We start from the raw sequence: 14,410 nt of genomic DNA on the forward strand, positions 1-14,410 counted from the left end.
TAGTGGTCTATTGGTTATAAAGACTCTGCCCTTCCACTGCAGGGGGCATGGGTTCAGTCCCTAGTTGGGGAACTAAGATCCCTCATGCCTCATGGTGCAGCAAAAAAATAATCTTGAAAAGTCCCCAAACTCCCTTTTAGAAAATATCTGTGGAATCTCTAGTTACTTCTCTATCTTTGCCTAATTAAGATTGTGCTTCTGCTGCTTATTTAGCTGTAGCATTCAAGTTTAAGTTATTATAACCTGAATACTTAGAAGAATTTCTAGTGCATATTATGTTAAGTAATCTTTGAAAATAACATTTAAAATTAAGTTTTTTATAAATTGGAGATTTACCATAATATAAATTATGGTACATTATATTTGTAAATTTCAACTTGTAAACATTATCAAAGACTTTTTTTTATATCATATATTATGCTAGCAAGAAAGCCACTTTCCCTGTCTTCAGAGATTTTCCAATCTTTTAGAAGTAGGAGAGAGAAAGAGTGTGTGTGCTGTACCACACAATATATTAAACAGCAGCATTCCATTTTGTTTACATTTAGAATTAAAGTTACAGACATGTTGGGCAAAATTATATTAAAAAATAGATATTTTCTTTCAATTAGTATTTAATGTTTTTCAAGTTATCTCCTAATCCTTCCTTAACAGTGAATAATTGTTTTTCCCTTTTTTTTTTTTCTTTTGGGGCAGCTTTTCACTGATGGAATCACAAATAAACTTATTGGCTGTTATGTGGGTAATACAATGGAGGATGTCGTTCTGGTGCGAATTTATGGCAATAAGACTGAGCTGTTAGTCGACCGTGATGAGGAAGTGAAGAGTTTCCGAGTGTTGCAGGCTCATGGCTGTGCCCCACAGCTCTACTGTACGTTCAATAATGGACTCTGCTATGAATTTATACAGGGAGAAGCGTTGGATCCAAAGCATGTCTGCAACCCTGCCATTTTCAGGTACATTTCTTTTCCTAAGTAATTTATCCTTTTGAAAAGTTAAGTGTTATGGAAATGTTTTTTGAAACTGCCTTTTCTTTCTTTAAGCAACTATTTGGTTAATTTAGAAACTTTCTCTTGTTCGGGTTTTGTTTTGTTTTTGCTAGAGAAAAAGCATTCCTTTTTATCTGAATTCTCATAGTTAACTCTACAAAAGAAATATCAGTGAGAGGTTTTAGATTAGCTTGCTATAGAAGGTCAAGGTTTCTTGTTAATTTTTTAAAGTAGTGCTTGAATCAAAGCATTACACATTTCTTATTATTAAGTTTTGTCACTCAGTTGCTCATAGTTTCAGAGTTATTGCTCTCTAAGATCCTTTTAATACTGTTAACACTTCTTTGTTACTCTTTAAACTTCTATATTTAATTGTGTATTGTGTTTTATAAGGAAATAGCTCGAAAATTTTTCTAAAATTGATTAAGTTTTGTTTTCTGCTCTTGAAAACTGTAATGAATGGGCTTGATTTGAAAACCGCAAGTTCATTTATGGTTTAAATCTAAACTTCTCAGTTTGTTCCCAAGACTCTTTTACAACTTTTAAAGTTTACTGAGGGTTGGGGAGGGAGGTGGGGGGGGGATCGGGATGGGGAATACATGTAAATCCATGGCTGATTCATGTCAATGTATGGCAAAAACCACTGCAATATTTTAAAGTAATTAGCCTCCAACTAATAAAAATAAATGGGGAAAAAAAAACAAAAACAAAACTCCTACAGCGTTTTTAAGTGGTAAAGAATAATAAGCCAGGTGCTGTCTATCATTACACTTTTTCTTTTATCTTTTTTCATCTAGCATGTATGAAAATATCCATGTAACTGATGTTTAAAATCAATATACAAATGAATTATGTTTTTTAAATATGTCTGTAAATAAATACCCCAAAAGGTTAACAATTAAAAAAAAAAAGTTTACTGAGGACCTAGAGAGCTTTTGTTATTGTGAATTATATTTGTCAATATTTACTATGTTAGACAATTCAGGTATGACCTAAATCAGATCCCTTAAGACTATACAGTGGAAGTGAGAAATAGATTTAAGGGACTAGATCTGATAGACAGAGTGCCTGATGAACTATGGATGGAGGTTCTTGACATTGTACAGGAAACAGGAATCAAGGCCATCCTCAAGAAAAAGTAATGCAAAAAAGCAAAATGGCTGTCTGAGGAGGCCTTACAAATAGCTGTGGAAAGAAGGGAAGTGAAAAGCAAAGGAGAAAAGGAAAAATATACCCATTTGAATGCAGAGTTCCAAAGAGTAGCAAGGAGAGATAAGAAAACTTTCCTCAGCGATCACTGCAAAGAAATAAAGGAAAACAATAGAATGGACAAGACTAGAGATCGCTTCAAGAGAATCAGAAATACCAAGGGAACATTTCATGCAAAGATGGGCTCAATAAAGGACAGAAATGGTATGGACCTAACAGAAGCAGAAGATACTAAGAAGAGGTAGCAAGAATACACAGAAGAACTGTACAAAAAAGATCTTCACGACCCAGATAATCATGATGGTGTGATCACTCACCTAGAGCCAGACATCCTAGAATGTGAAGTCAAGTGGGCCTTAGGAAGTATCACTACGAACAAAGCTAGTGGAGGTGATGGAATACCAGTTGAGCTATTTCAAATCCTGAAAGATGATGCTATGAAAGTACTGCATTCAATATGCCAGCAAATTTGGAAAACTCAGCAGTGGCCACAGGACTGGAAAAGGTCAGTTTTCATTCCAAGTCCCTAAGGAAAGGCAATCCCAAAGAATGCTCAAACTACCGCACAATTGCACTCATCTCACACGCTAGTAAAGGAATGCTCAAAATTCTCCAAGCCAGGCTTCAGCAATACGTGAACTGTGAACTTCCAGATGTTCAAGCTGGATTTAGAAAAGGCAGAGGAACCAGAGATCAAATTGCTAACATCCGTTGGATCATCGAAAAAGCAAGAGAGTTCCAGAAAAACTTCTGTTTCTGCTCTATTGACCATGCCAAAGCCTTTGACTGTGTGGATCACAATAAACTGTGGAAAATTCTGAAAGAGAAGGGAATACCAGACCACCTGCCCTGCCTCTTGAGAAACCTGTGTGCAGGTCAGGAAGCAGCAGTTAGACTGGTTCCAAATAGGAAAAGGAATATGTCAAGGCTGTATATTATCACCTTGCTTCTTTAACTTATATGCAGAGTACATCATGAGAAACGCTGGGCTGGATGAAGCACAAGCTGGAATCAAGATTGCTGGGAGAAATATCAATAACCTCAGACATGCAGATGATACCACCCTTATGGCAGAAAGTGAAGAACTAAAGAGCCTCTTGATGAAAGTGAGAGGAGAGTGAAAAAGTTGGCTTAAAGCTCAACATTGAGAAAACTAAGATCATGGCATCTCGTCCCATCACTTCATGGCAGATAGATGGGGAAACAGTAGAAACAGTGGCTGACTTTATTTTTCTGTGCTCCAAAATCACTGCAGATGGTGATTGCAGCCATGAAATTAAAAGACACTTACTCCTAGGAAGGAAAGTTACGACCAACCTAGATAGCATATTAAAAAACAGAGACATTACTTTGCCAACAAAGGTCCATTTAGTCAAGTCTATGGTTTTTCCAGTGGTCATGTATGAATGTGAGAGTTGAACTATAAAGAAAACTGAGCGCTGAAGAATTGATGCTTTTGAGCTGTGGTGTTGCAGAAGACTCTTGAGAGTCCCTTGGGCTGTGAGGAGATCCAACCAGTCCATCCTAAAGGAGATCAGTCCTGGGTGTTCATTGGAAGGACTGATGCTGAAGCTGAAACTCTAATACTTTGGCCACCTGATGTGAAGAGCTGACTTATTTGAAAAGACCCTGACGCTAGGAAAGATTGAGGGCGGGAGGAGAAGGGGATGAGAGAGGATGAGATGGTTGGATGGCATCACAGACTCAGTGGACATGGGTTTGGGTGGACTCCAGGAGTTGGTGATGGAGAAGGAAGCCTCGTGTGCTGCAGTCCATGGGGTCAAATAGAGTTGGACATGACTGAGCGACTGAACTGAACTGAACTATGTTAGAAATTAAAGTGTTTAGAATGGAAGATTACGAGTGTGCATATTCTTTTAGCTTTCAATCAACATGATGACAACATCACACCATTTCATGTAACTTCTCAAAATTGTACTCTCCACTCATTTAGAAAAGAAGAGTAAAAAAGCTAAATAACACTTTATGAAAATAGTTTTAATCTTACAAACCTCGTGAAAGGGTCTTGAGCCATAGATCAGAGTCCACAGCATTCTCTTGCTTTGACTTCTTCAGACATAGCTACTCACCTGTATTATGATTATAATAAAGAGAATCTACTTTGGATATACCAGGCATTGGAATATATTTATATTTAATTTAATCTAGGGGAGGAAAAGTAATTCAGTCAGCTGCTGTACTAGTAATTTACAGTCTGTGATAGACGATAGCCTTGGGGGAAAATAAGCTAAATAGTATACACAGAGTAGAAAAGGTTTTAAAAAATGTAGAACTAATTTACTGTGGTATGGTTGGGAAATAAGCAGTGTTTAACTAAGATGATATTTGAATTGGACCTTAAAGGTGATGCAGAACATGGAGGAGTCTGAGGGAGTTGACAGGTAAAGATGAATTACATCATGTTAATACTTAACTAGTAATTCAGCCTGTGCAAGTTTATCATGACCTTTTTTATTTGAATTTCTCTACAGCACTCAAGTATTGCAGAAACCTTTATTTACTTATTTATTTTTTAAATTCTAAGGTGTTTTGGAGTTTCCTTACCTGGTATTTCTCTAAAATTTGCCTCTTGCTGGGAATACTGGCTGAAGTGTAATTAAAACCACTCAGCAACAGACATACAGGGAGAAGTGCAGTTCAAAATGAGTTATTGCACATTTATCAATAAACATAACTAAAAATTGCCAACTTCCAGTGCTGAGCCTATTGTAGTAGAACTGGTAAACTATGGGTTGCAAATAGAATTGGTAATGTTCTCTCTTGGAAATCAGTAGGGCGATATATAGTAAGTCATAAAAGAAAGTCATATGACTTGGTTGTGTGATAGCAACTCATATTTGAATATAACAAAGGTACATTAGCACAAATAAATGTTATGTTACTGTTGAATGTTGTCTAAAGCATACAAAATGTCTGATGTAGCACTAAGAAAAAATCAGCTTACTAGTTGGAACTGTGGCTACAATCAGGCAGCAAATTTGTTTATATAAAAAACTGAAAGGAATTTTTAAGAAATAAATTCTGTTGGGAAGGTAGGATTGGGGATCTTTTTTTTTCAATTTCAAAAATATGCCTGTTATTGTTACAGTTTTTTAAAAGCTTCCAAGAAAGGAGCAACTAGTGAGTATTAGTGGGTATTTGAAGAAATTCTCTGCAGCCTTGAGATTTTCAAACATTTGGCTTTACTGAGTATGGAATTTAAAGTAGCATTTGCCTTGATGTTAGTGCAGTAAAACCTTATCTTATTGAGACTAGATAGAAGAAGGACCATCTCTGATAGTGAAATTAAGAAATCTTTATTTTTTATTACTGAGTTGTTTTTCCTGTTGTATATAAAATTTGCTAATAGAAAATAATTGAATTGTTCTAATCAAGTCTTTTTAAGAACTGTATTCTTTTTTATGACTGTTTATATTATTCAACATTTTTATTTTTAATTGTAATAAAACACATGTAACATAATATGCCATCTTCATTTTTAAGTATGCAGTTGCATAGTGTTAAGTACATGTCACACTGTTTTGCAAACAATCTCCACAATTCTTTTCGTCTTGCAAAACTAAAATTTTATATAGAAAAGCAACAGCTTCCCATTCTTCCCTACCCCCAGCCTTGGCAGCTATACTACTTTTTGTCTGTATGAATTTGACTGCTCTGGATACCTTATATTAGTGTTACTTCTGTCTTTGACTGGCTTATTTCACTTAACGTAATGTCTTCATCCATGTTGTAGCATGTATCAGAATTTCCTTCCTTTTTTAAGGCTGAATAATATTCCATTGTATGTGTAGGCTATGTTTTGTTTACTCAGTGATTCGTGGATAAACATTTGGGTTATTACTACTTTTTTGCTGTTATGTATAATGTTCTCATGAATGTGGGTGAGCAAATGCATTTTTAGACCCTGTTTTCAGTTCTTTAGGATGTATAATCAGAAGTAGAATTGCTCGATCATACAGTCATTCTATTTTTAATTTTTTTTGAAACTGCCATACTGTTTTCCATAGCACCTATACCAATTTACATTCTCACCAGCAGTGCACAGGGGTCCAGTTTTTCCAAGTCCTTGCTGACTCATTAGTAGTATTATTTTGATAGTAGCCATCCTAATTACAAGGAGATGGTATCTCGTGGTTTTGATCTCTATTTTCCCAATAGTTAGTCACATTTAGCATCTTTTCTTATGCCTGTTGGCCATTTGTGTATCTTCTTGGAGGAAATGTTAATTCAGGTCCTCTTCCAGTTTTCTTTTTTCTTTTTTTCCAGTTTTATAATTGGATTATTTTTTGTTGTCAAGATGTAAGAGTACTTATATATTCTGAATATTAACCCCATATCATATATATGACTTACAAGTACTTTATTTTCTATGGGTTGCCTTTTTACTCTGTTGATTTTGCCCTTTGATGCACAGTTTTAAATTTTAATGTATATGGATTGTTTTGTTGATCACTAACAACCTCTGCAATTGTTGGAAGAGGTCATCAAGAGAATGTGACCACCAGTTGACCCCCTGGGCTGGACTCACACAATAGGAGGTTCCTCACCCCCTCCCCTGCCCTTGGAGTGTGTACTCTGCTGGCTGTTCCCCCAGTGGAAGCTATTTTGGAGGACGGAGCCTTGAGAGAATGGGGTGATGTTGAGACTATCTGGATGGCATACATTACTGAACCCCATTAAGACTTACGTATAAACTTCTAAGATTCTGGCAAGCAGGTAGATCTATTTCTCCTGCAGCTACCCAAGACAAGCCTTATATGTAAGTTCTCTTGGTTATTTAACCTGCCACCTACCTGTCTGGGGGAAAAAAAATGATGTATGTAGTCCAGTTTTTACTTTTGTCATCTGTGCTGTTGGTGTCATATCCAGGAAATTGTTAGCAAGTCCAATGTCATGAAGCTTTTCCCCTGTATTTTCTTCTAAAAGTTTTATAGTTTCAGCTCTTACATTTAGATTTTTGATCCACTGCAGGTTAATTTTTATGTATGATTTAAGGAAAGGATTAAGGAATTTCTGTCTTTTACATGTGGATATTCTGTTTTTCTAGCACCAGCTGTTGAGAAGACTGTCCTTTGCCATTGAATAGTCTTAGCATCTTATTGAAAATCGTTTGCTCATAAACTGGGAGGTTTAGTTTTGGGCTGTTTTCCATTGGTCTGTGTGTCTGGTGATATGCCAGTACCACTCTGTTTTGATAACTGTAGCTTTGTAATAAGTTTTGAGATCAGGAAATGTGAGACCTCTAACTTTATTCTTTTTTCTTTAACTTGTTTTTATCTGTCTGGGATTCCTTAAAATTACATTTGAATTTTGGGTTTTTTTTTTTCCTGTTTAATGTAAAAATTGCTATTGGGATTTTGATAGGGATAGTATTGAATTTATAGATCACTTTGGGTAGTATTGACATTTTAGCAGTTTAAGTCTTCCAGTCCACAAACAGGGATATCTTCCCATTTAATTCTGTATTTAATTTTTTTCAGCAACATTTTGTATAGAAATTTTTTCACCTTCTTGGATAAATTTATTTCTAAGCATTTTATTCTTTTTGATGCTATTGTAAATGGAGTTGTTTTGTTTAATATCCTTTTTAAATTGTTCATTGATAATGTAGAACTGCAACATATTTTATGTGTTGATTTTGTGTTCTGCAACTGTGTTGAATTCAGTTACAAGTGAAAACCGTAGATTTTCCTAACAAAGCCATCCTTCACAAATTGCGTGGTTTTTTTCAAGACCAATTTATCAAAAGTTTCAGATGAGTATGGAACTTGTAAACATAGGACTTATTTAATTTTAAAAATCTCTTAGCAAAGTCTGGTTTTTAAGTGTGTAGTTGCTGTGCTTACAGTTTAACTATATTTGTTATTTCCATGAGGGTATTTGTGTAATAGATTTTCTTCCTTTCCTTGTTAATTTAGCTACAGAGAAGATAGACCAGTAGTTCTAAGAGCTGTAGAAATTGGCTTGAATTCTAAATTTTGAGGGGAAAAAAAAAAGGCTTATTATGTAGGTTATGTCTTGTCAAAGAACAGGCAGTGTTTCAAATGGATGGTTTCTTTGTCTTTCTGTAGCTCTGTTAATTTTGGCACAACTGGTATTATATGAGATTTAAAAAAAATCCAGGATAGATTTTAATCCACCTGAGAATAATTCTAATAGTGGTAGAATCCTGTGGTAAGTTTCTAAATGTACCCTGAATCTGTTACCAAGATGATGATTCTTATTCATCAAGTATCTATTAAGTACCTCCTCTTAGTGCTGCATGCTAAGAGAGAAGAATAAGGCATGGTCTTTGCCCCTTGTAGGATAACCTAGTGATAGTATTGATCAGTAGTATTAATAAAGCAATCTCAACTATACTATTATTATTTGCTGCTATTTTTTAAAAATTACATAGGAAAATACTATAAAACATTTAAATAATATTCTGAATATAGGTATACCTGTTATATAAGCATGATGTTATCATTTAATATTAACATTGTCCTTTATGTAATCAAATACTATTTTGACTGCACCTTTAGAAAGGACAAATACATCTATAATATACTTTAGAAGATACTAATCGTTAGCTCTTAAGTTTTGATATAACTTTGTTTGATAATACTAATTTTGCTCTTGTATGTTGGTAATTGTTTGTTTTCCATTTGAGTAGATACGTATCTCATTATGCAACAGTATTTTTTAAATTTCATATAAAATAATTTTTATAATTTCATTTGTAATTTCAGAAATTTACTCAAAGGCAAAAATAGTTGCTGATTTTTGATAAAAATCAGTATCATTTGGAAAACTTTGCCTCTTTTAGTCCATAGTTCATGTATATTTAATATTTCTATTATGACTAGTAGGAAATTGGTCTGAGATGGGAAGTTAGTGTATAGGAGCCTTGTATATGAATATGAATCTGAAATTCCTGTTGTCATTATTGAACTTAAATCTCTAAACTGAGTAGATGTTTATGTAAATTTTTTCTTTTATTCACAGACATCCCTTCTTAGATTTGAAGGAGAGCTTTTAAGATTATATGAGTAATTTGGCTTTCCTTGTAAGAACCCAGAGACTTAGAGAAATGCAGTGATTTGCTAATTTTGTGCAGTGTTAACTGCAGTATACTGTGATGGAAAGACCTTGGCCTTTCCATACATAATCAGTTCAAATCCTGGCCTAGCTCCAGTTAGCTACCTTTTTGCCTCAGAAGTCAAGATTCTCACAATTAGTAGGTGCTTTTTCTCGTAGCAGGTATTCATGTTCAACAGATTCTGTTAACATGTAAAAGCCTCTTGGAGTTGTGGCCATTCTCTTTACCGTATAATTGTCATTTCAGTCACTCGTAGCTGAATAACTTATATTTGGAGAACTGCTGAAACTACATTTTGTGGTTTTCAAACAAGAGTCTCATATAAACTTTGGGGTAAAATGATGAAAAATGACATTATTATTTATTTTTAAAACAGCAAATAAAAATTTGTTGCTATTAAGTTTCTATTCTAATATGTGACCCTTCTCTGGAATCATTGGTCTCATTTGTTGGGTAAACAGTTTTAGGTCATAATGTTCTGTTGATGTAGATTTCTCCTTGAGTTTTGTGTAACATGGATTACCTTTCTTCAGACCTCTTGTCCCAACTCCCCCGCTTAAAGTTTAAAACCAGTTTACATATACATATACGTGTGTGCACGTGTATATAAATACATATGTGTGTTTATTTGCTCTGTTTTAATTATCACTTGGTTTTTTTTTAATGAAGTTTCTTAGTGCTTAAAGTGCTATATGTATGTTTATAGCACTTTTATGGGCCTAGCTTTTTAATGCAAATACTGTATGAGAGATTGATAATAAAAATACATTTTTTATTCTGTATTCTTATAGAATATGTTGTCTTAAGGTCATTCAAGCAATAGTTATTTATAAACAATGATTATTTGGTAATTTGAGAGGTATGAACCAAAACACACATATCTAAAAAGATCACGGATTTTAATATTTTGGTAATGCAGGATTCTTTTTTTTTTTTCATCAAAATATGATTTATTCTTCACATGGTTGCATACTTAGTTTTATTCTCAAATCAGCAAAATTTTCCATTTTAGACAAGAATGCAGTGCCTTAAAGGCAAAAGATATTCTCAGATAAGATAGCTTTTGCCTCTCCTTTTAAATAACTTCAGCATCTGTAGATAGAACCGTAACTTAATCATCAATATAAAGGCCAAAAGCAAATATTACTCAGTTACAGTGAAACCTCATTGTACTTATTTTTCAGAATAGAAAACAGTAGAAGGAGAAAAATATTGCATGTCTCCCACACAAGAAGAAAAATAATGAATGTGTCAGACATGACACTTGGAGCATCTTTAGGCTGAGGAACTGGCTGGATGTGATCTACATGTAATCTTTAAGTTTCAGAGTAACAATATTAGGAGGTTTCTCTTTAAAAATTTAGGTAGGTTAAAGAACAGCATTACAAATACTTCGTTACTCATTTTTAATTCACTAGTAAAATCCAGTAGTGCTCTGAAGACAAGAGAAATTGACCAATTTCTGTATCTGGATTCAGGGGAGAATCAACAGGGAAACAGCGAATTCAGTTATCAAGACAGATCTGTGAGGGCTGTGTCCCATAGACCTCATTTTGTTGCTTCAGGTACTGTCAGACCAGTAACAATTTTCTGTTTCCTACAAGCAGTGAGCATTACCCCCACTGTGAAGTATTGTTCAGATCATCGAACATCAAAATAGATGTGGTCAGCTGAATTATAATCATCTAAATGGAAAGATGAATATTAGTCAATCTGTTGGTTCTTTAACGCTGTGTTCTTTCAAACAAGACATCGGGTATTTCTTGTAGTAGAGCTGGAACTCATTTGCAGTCACGCCTCAACACTTCTGAGCTGCATCAGGACTCTTACTGAGAATAACTCAAAGAAGAAGGAATTGGTTGGTGTCTGTATCTGAGAAGACTGAGTCCAAGCACGGGTGGACCCAGGGGCTCTAGTAGCGTCTGTCGTTAGGAGTGTCGCTGTCTGTTTTAGTGTATGGTAGCTTTTTTTTCTGGCTAACTCTTCTGAAGAGTGACAATTATAATTACTAGCAGTTGCAGACTTATCTAATCAATTTGCACAGTGTGCGTGTGTGTGTGTGTGTGGGGGGGGGTATGTTCCTCTTTTTCTGATGGCTTCACCCAAAGTCAGTAGCTTCAGTAGAAGTCTTGGGATCAAATCATTTTAGCCTGGGCTTGAGTAATACACACTGAACCAGTCACTCTGGCCTGCAGGTTGGAGTGCTCTGGGCAAGTCTGTGTCATCTCTTCACTCCTGAAGTTAGTGGTACAACTGGGATATAGGGGGTTAGGATGGAGATCAGCTCTGAAGGAACCACATGAACTGAAAGTGAGAGGGATGGAAGTTTTTCCAAAGGAAAATCAGGAATCTTATTAAAACTAAGTAGATAATATTCACTGTAGTATGAAAACATAATAAAACTGTTATTTTGTCACAGATTGGTGAACAATAACTACAATACTAGTTTCCCTGTGTGCTTAAAGTGATTTCTGTGTATTCAAGTCATCTGATAAGCTTTTAAAATACCTTGATGCTGCGGCTGCTCCCCAAACCATTTAATTTCTGGGGTAGTACCCAGGCCTTTTTTTCTTTTTTTTTTTTTTTTAAGTTTCCAAACATCGGTTTTAGTACATAGGCTAGCTAATGTCTGTTAACATAAGATGTAGAAATTAAGTCATAGAACCTGTTTATCTGCCCACTTACCTTTTTACCTTAGTCTCTTTTGCCCTTTAACCTCAGTGACTTCAAAAGTTAAGTCAGTACTTCTCAAATTACACAATGAATTGGAATCACCTAGAAATCTTGTTTAAAATGCAGAGTGCTAGGACCTACCCCTAGAGTTTGTGATTCAGTAGGTGCAGGGTAGAACTTCAGAAATTCCTTGGTGGTGGTGTATTGTAAGTCCTAGGACTTTAATTTGAGGGATGTTACATTAGATTATAATGTTGAAGATTTGCCAGTTTTAAGTTCTTTTTCCGTAGATTATTGTTAAGTCACTTTTCTACCTACTATTCTATGGACTGGATGTTAATTTAGTTCTTATTTCTTTTTTTTTTTTTTTTATGATTAGTCTTTGATAATTTTAGTTTATAATTCTCCCCATTTTTTAGTTACGTAGTACTTGATTTTTAAAAGTACACATTAAAAAAAATGATGACTTAAAAAATGAGAGTTGGATACAGGACTCTGGAATAAAGAGCTGAGGAACACCAAACAAACGGAGTCTGTTTTTAGTTGAGTTCACAATAATCAAAGATGATTCAGTAACGATGGCCATTTTGTCCAGCTCATTCAGGGTGGCTTCTAGTACAGCCAAGTGCATGAACTTGATACAGAGGAAGATTTCACAAAGTTTCAATGATGACTAGAAATATCATAAAGCAATTACAACCTATAAACACCTGTTGCTGTCGTTGGACAGAGAATGCTTCTAGTCTTCCAATTCACACCTGGAACCAAGCTCTTGGATCTTCTCCTTGTCTTCACAGGCCAATAAGAAAAGTTTGCAATGGCTGATATTTTTTTCTTACAATTTCAATGAAACCTTAGATTGGATCACATGAGAACACCTCCACGTATCTTCCAGAACTCCCCAATGCTTTCTTTGATTGCATACTCAGCACAGCTCTTGCACTCTTGGGGTGTAAATCCAATTAATGCTCTTCCTATCGTACCGATTCCTCGATCACTTGCCAATTTTTTAACTTGAGCTTCTATGTAATGAGGAGATACATAATAAAAATGGTCCCCAAGGACACTGTAAGCCATGTATTGAGAGCCTTCGGAGGTTTCTGTAACTTCTTGATCTTCAAAGCTCTCTACATTGCGGGCTCTCTCAATTTTCCCTTCATGAGGAAAAGCCATCGTTTGGACGCCCTTCAGTCCATTCACGTTTGAGCCCCGAATGGCACTAGCAATTTCTTTTCCCAGAGCCAAGTCTTGAGAATCTATGGTAACATTGCAGTTCATCACGTACGGGCTAGTGCCGATGCCTGTCAAACCACATCTTCTGGCAGGTGCAGCTCCCAGGTCAGGTTTAAGAGCGCTGAAATCCCTCCTTGTGAACCAGCCCAGCTGCTTCCTTCTCTGGACAAGGGGGCGCTTCTCGGGCAGGTCAGCCTCACCAAAGAGAAACACACTGCAACCAGGAATACTCAGGACCAGATTCTCAGCGAGGCTTCTGGCCACAGCACCACACTCTTCCACTCCGACACCAGAGAGAGGGTAAATGGGAATCAGGTCCACTGCTCCCAGGCAAGGATGGATCCCCTCCTGAACCTCCATATCGATAGACTGGAAGGCTTCCAAGCAGGCAGCCAGAATGGAATTGCCTATCTCCTCAACAGAAGCTGCTATTGTAATAACTGATCTATTATACTCCGGATCAGAAAATATATTGAGCACGGATACTTCAGGATGTCTCTGTCCATTTCTTTCAAGAAGAGCAGCTTTCGCTATGTTCTCAACAATGTACTTTTTTCTGGCTTCTGAAATGTTTAATAAACAGGCAGCCAAACGGAGCCCCACTCGGCAAGAAGACATGGTGATTTTCTTCTCATGTGAAGTTCATTCCTCTTAATGTCCAGTTTTGGTAGAAGCTTATTAAAACACACCAAAAAAAACACCTCATGTGAAGTTCATTCCTCTTAATGTCCAGTTTTGGTAGAAGCTTATTAAAACACACCAAAAAAACACCTGAAAGTTGAGCCTAGCGAAAGGGAGGCATGGATTACTCCAAACTCTCTACCCCATTACTAGAACAGACCTTCGAGCAGCCCCTGCTGCAGCGCTGGAATCACAACTGTTACCCTTTTTGCCGGGGGTTCTGGGCTCATTCCCTCTCCTCTGCTCTTCTCAGGCCTTTCCCCAGACTTCCGTTCCTAGTTCTTATTTCTAATGTAGTATGCTTATTCCTCCATTAGCATTTGCAGTACTAGGTTCTACAGATAAAAAGATAGTGTGGACACACACACAGCTTCAAATTATTTTGTCATTATATCAAGATTGATTGATATCATAAAATCCTAACATTTGTTCAGAGAATTTGTTAACACACTTACAGAAATTAACTCATAGAACCTTTTTATCTGTCCATTTACCTTTTAGTCCTCTTTGCCCTTTAACTTCA

At 35.9% G+C, this 14,410-nt stretch overlaps 2 protein-coding genes across 2 annotated transcripts in view; one reads left to right on the forward strand and one right to left on the reverse strand.

The window, feature by feature from the left end:
- ETNK1 (ethanolamine kinase 1) overlaps positions 1-14,410 on the forward strand; it is a 56,498-nt gene that overhangs the window by 12,161 nt on the left and 29,927 nt on the right. Inside the window, exon 2 of the mRNA XM_020908722.2 lies at positions 697-956. Coding sequence (XP_020764381.1) covers positions 697-956 — 260 coding nt within the window. The remainder of the gene's footprint in view (positions 1-696; positions 957-14,410) is intronic.
- FTCDNL1 (formiminotransferase cyclodeaminase N-terminal like) lies at positions 12,815-13,834 on the reverse strand. Its single transcript, XM_070453770.1, has one exon. The coding sequence runs from the start codon at positions 13,822-13,824 to the stop codon at positions 12,838-12,840; it is 987 nt and encodes a 328-aa protein (XP_070309871.1). The 5' UTR covers positions 13,825-13,834; the 3' UTR covers positions 12,815-12,837.

Source organism: Odocoileus virginianus, chromosome 23, assembly GCF_023699985.2.
Source record: "Odocoileus virginianus isolate 20LAN1187 ecotype Illinois chromosome 23, Ovbor_1.2, whole genome shotgun sequence".
NCBI classification, from domain to species: Eukaryota; Metazoa; Chordata; class Mammalia; order Artiodactyla; family Cervidae; genus Odocoileus; species Odocoileus virginianus.

Excerpts from the sequence above, each read along its gene's own strand:
- FTCDNL1 (XM_070453770.1), bottom strand. The coding sequence starts at position 13,824 with ATGTCTTCTTGCCGAGTGGGGCTCCGTTTGGCTGCCTGTTTATTAAAC.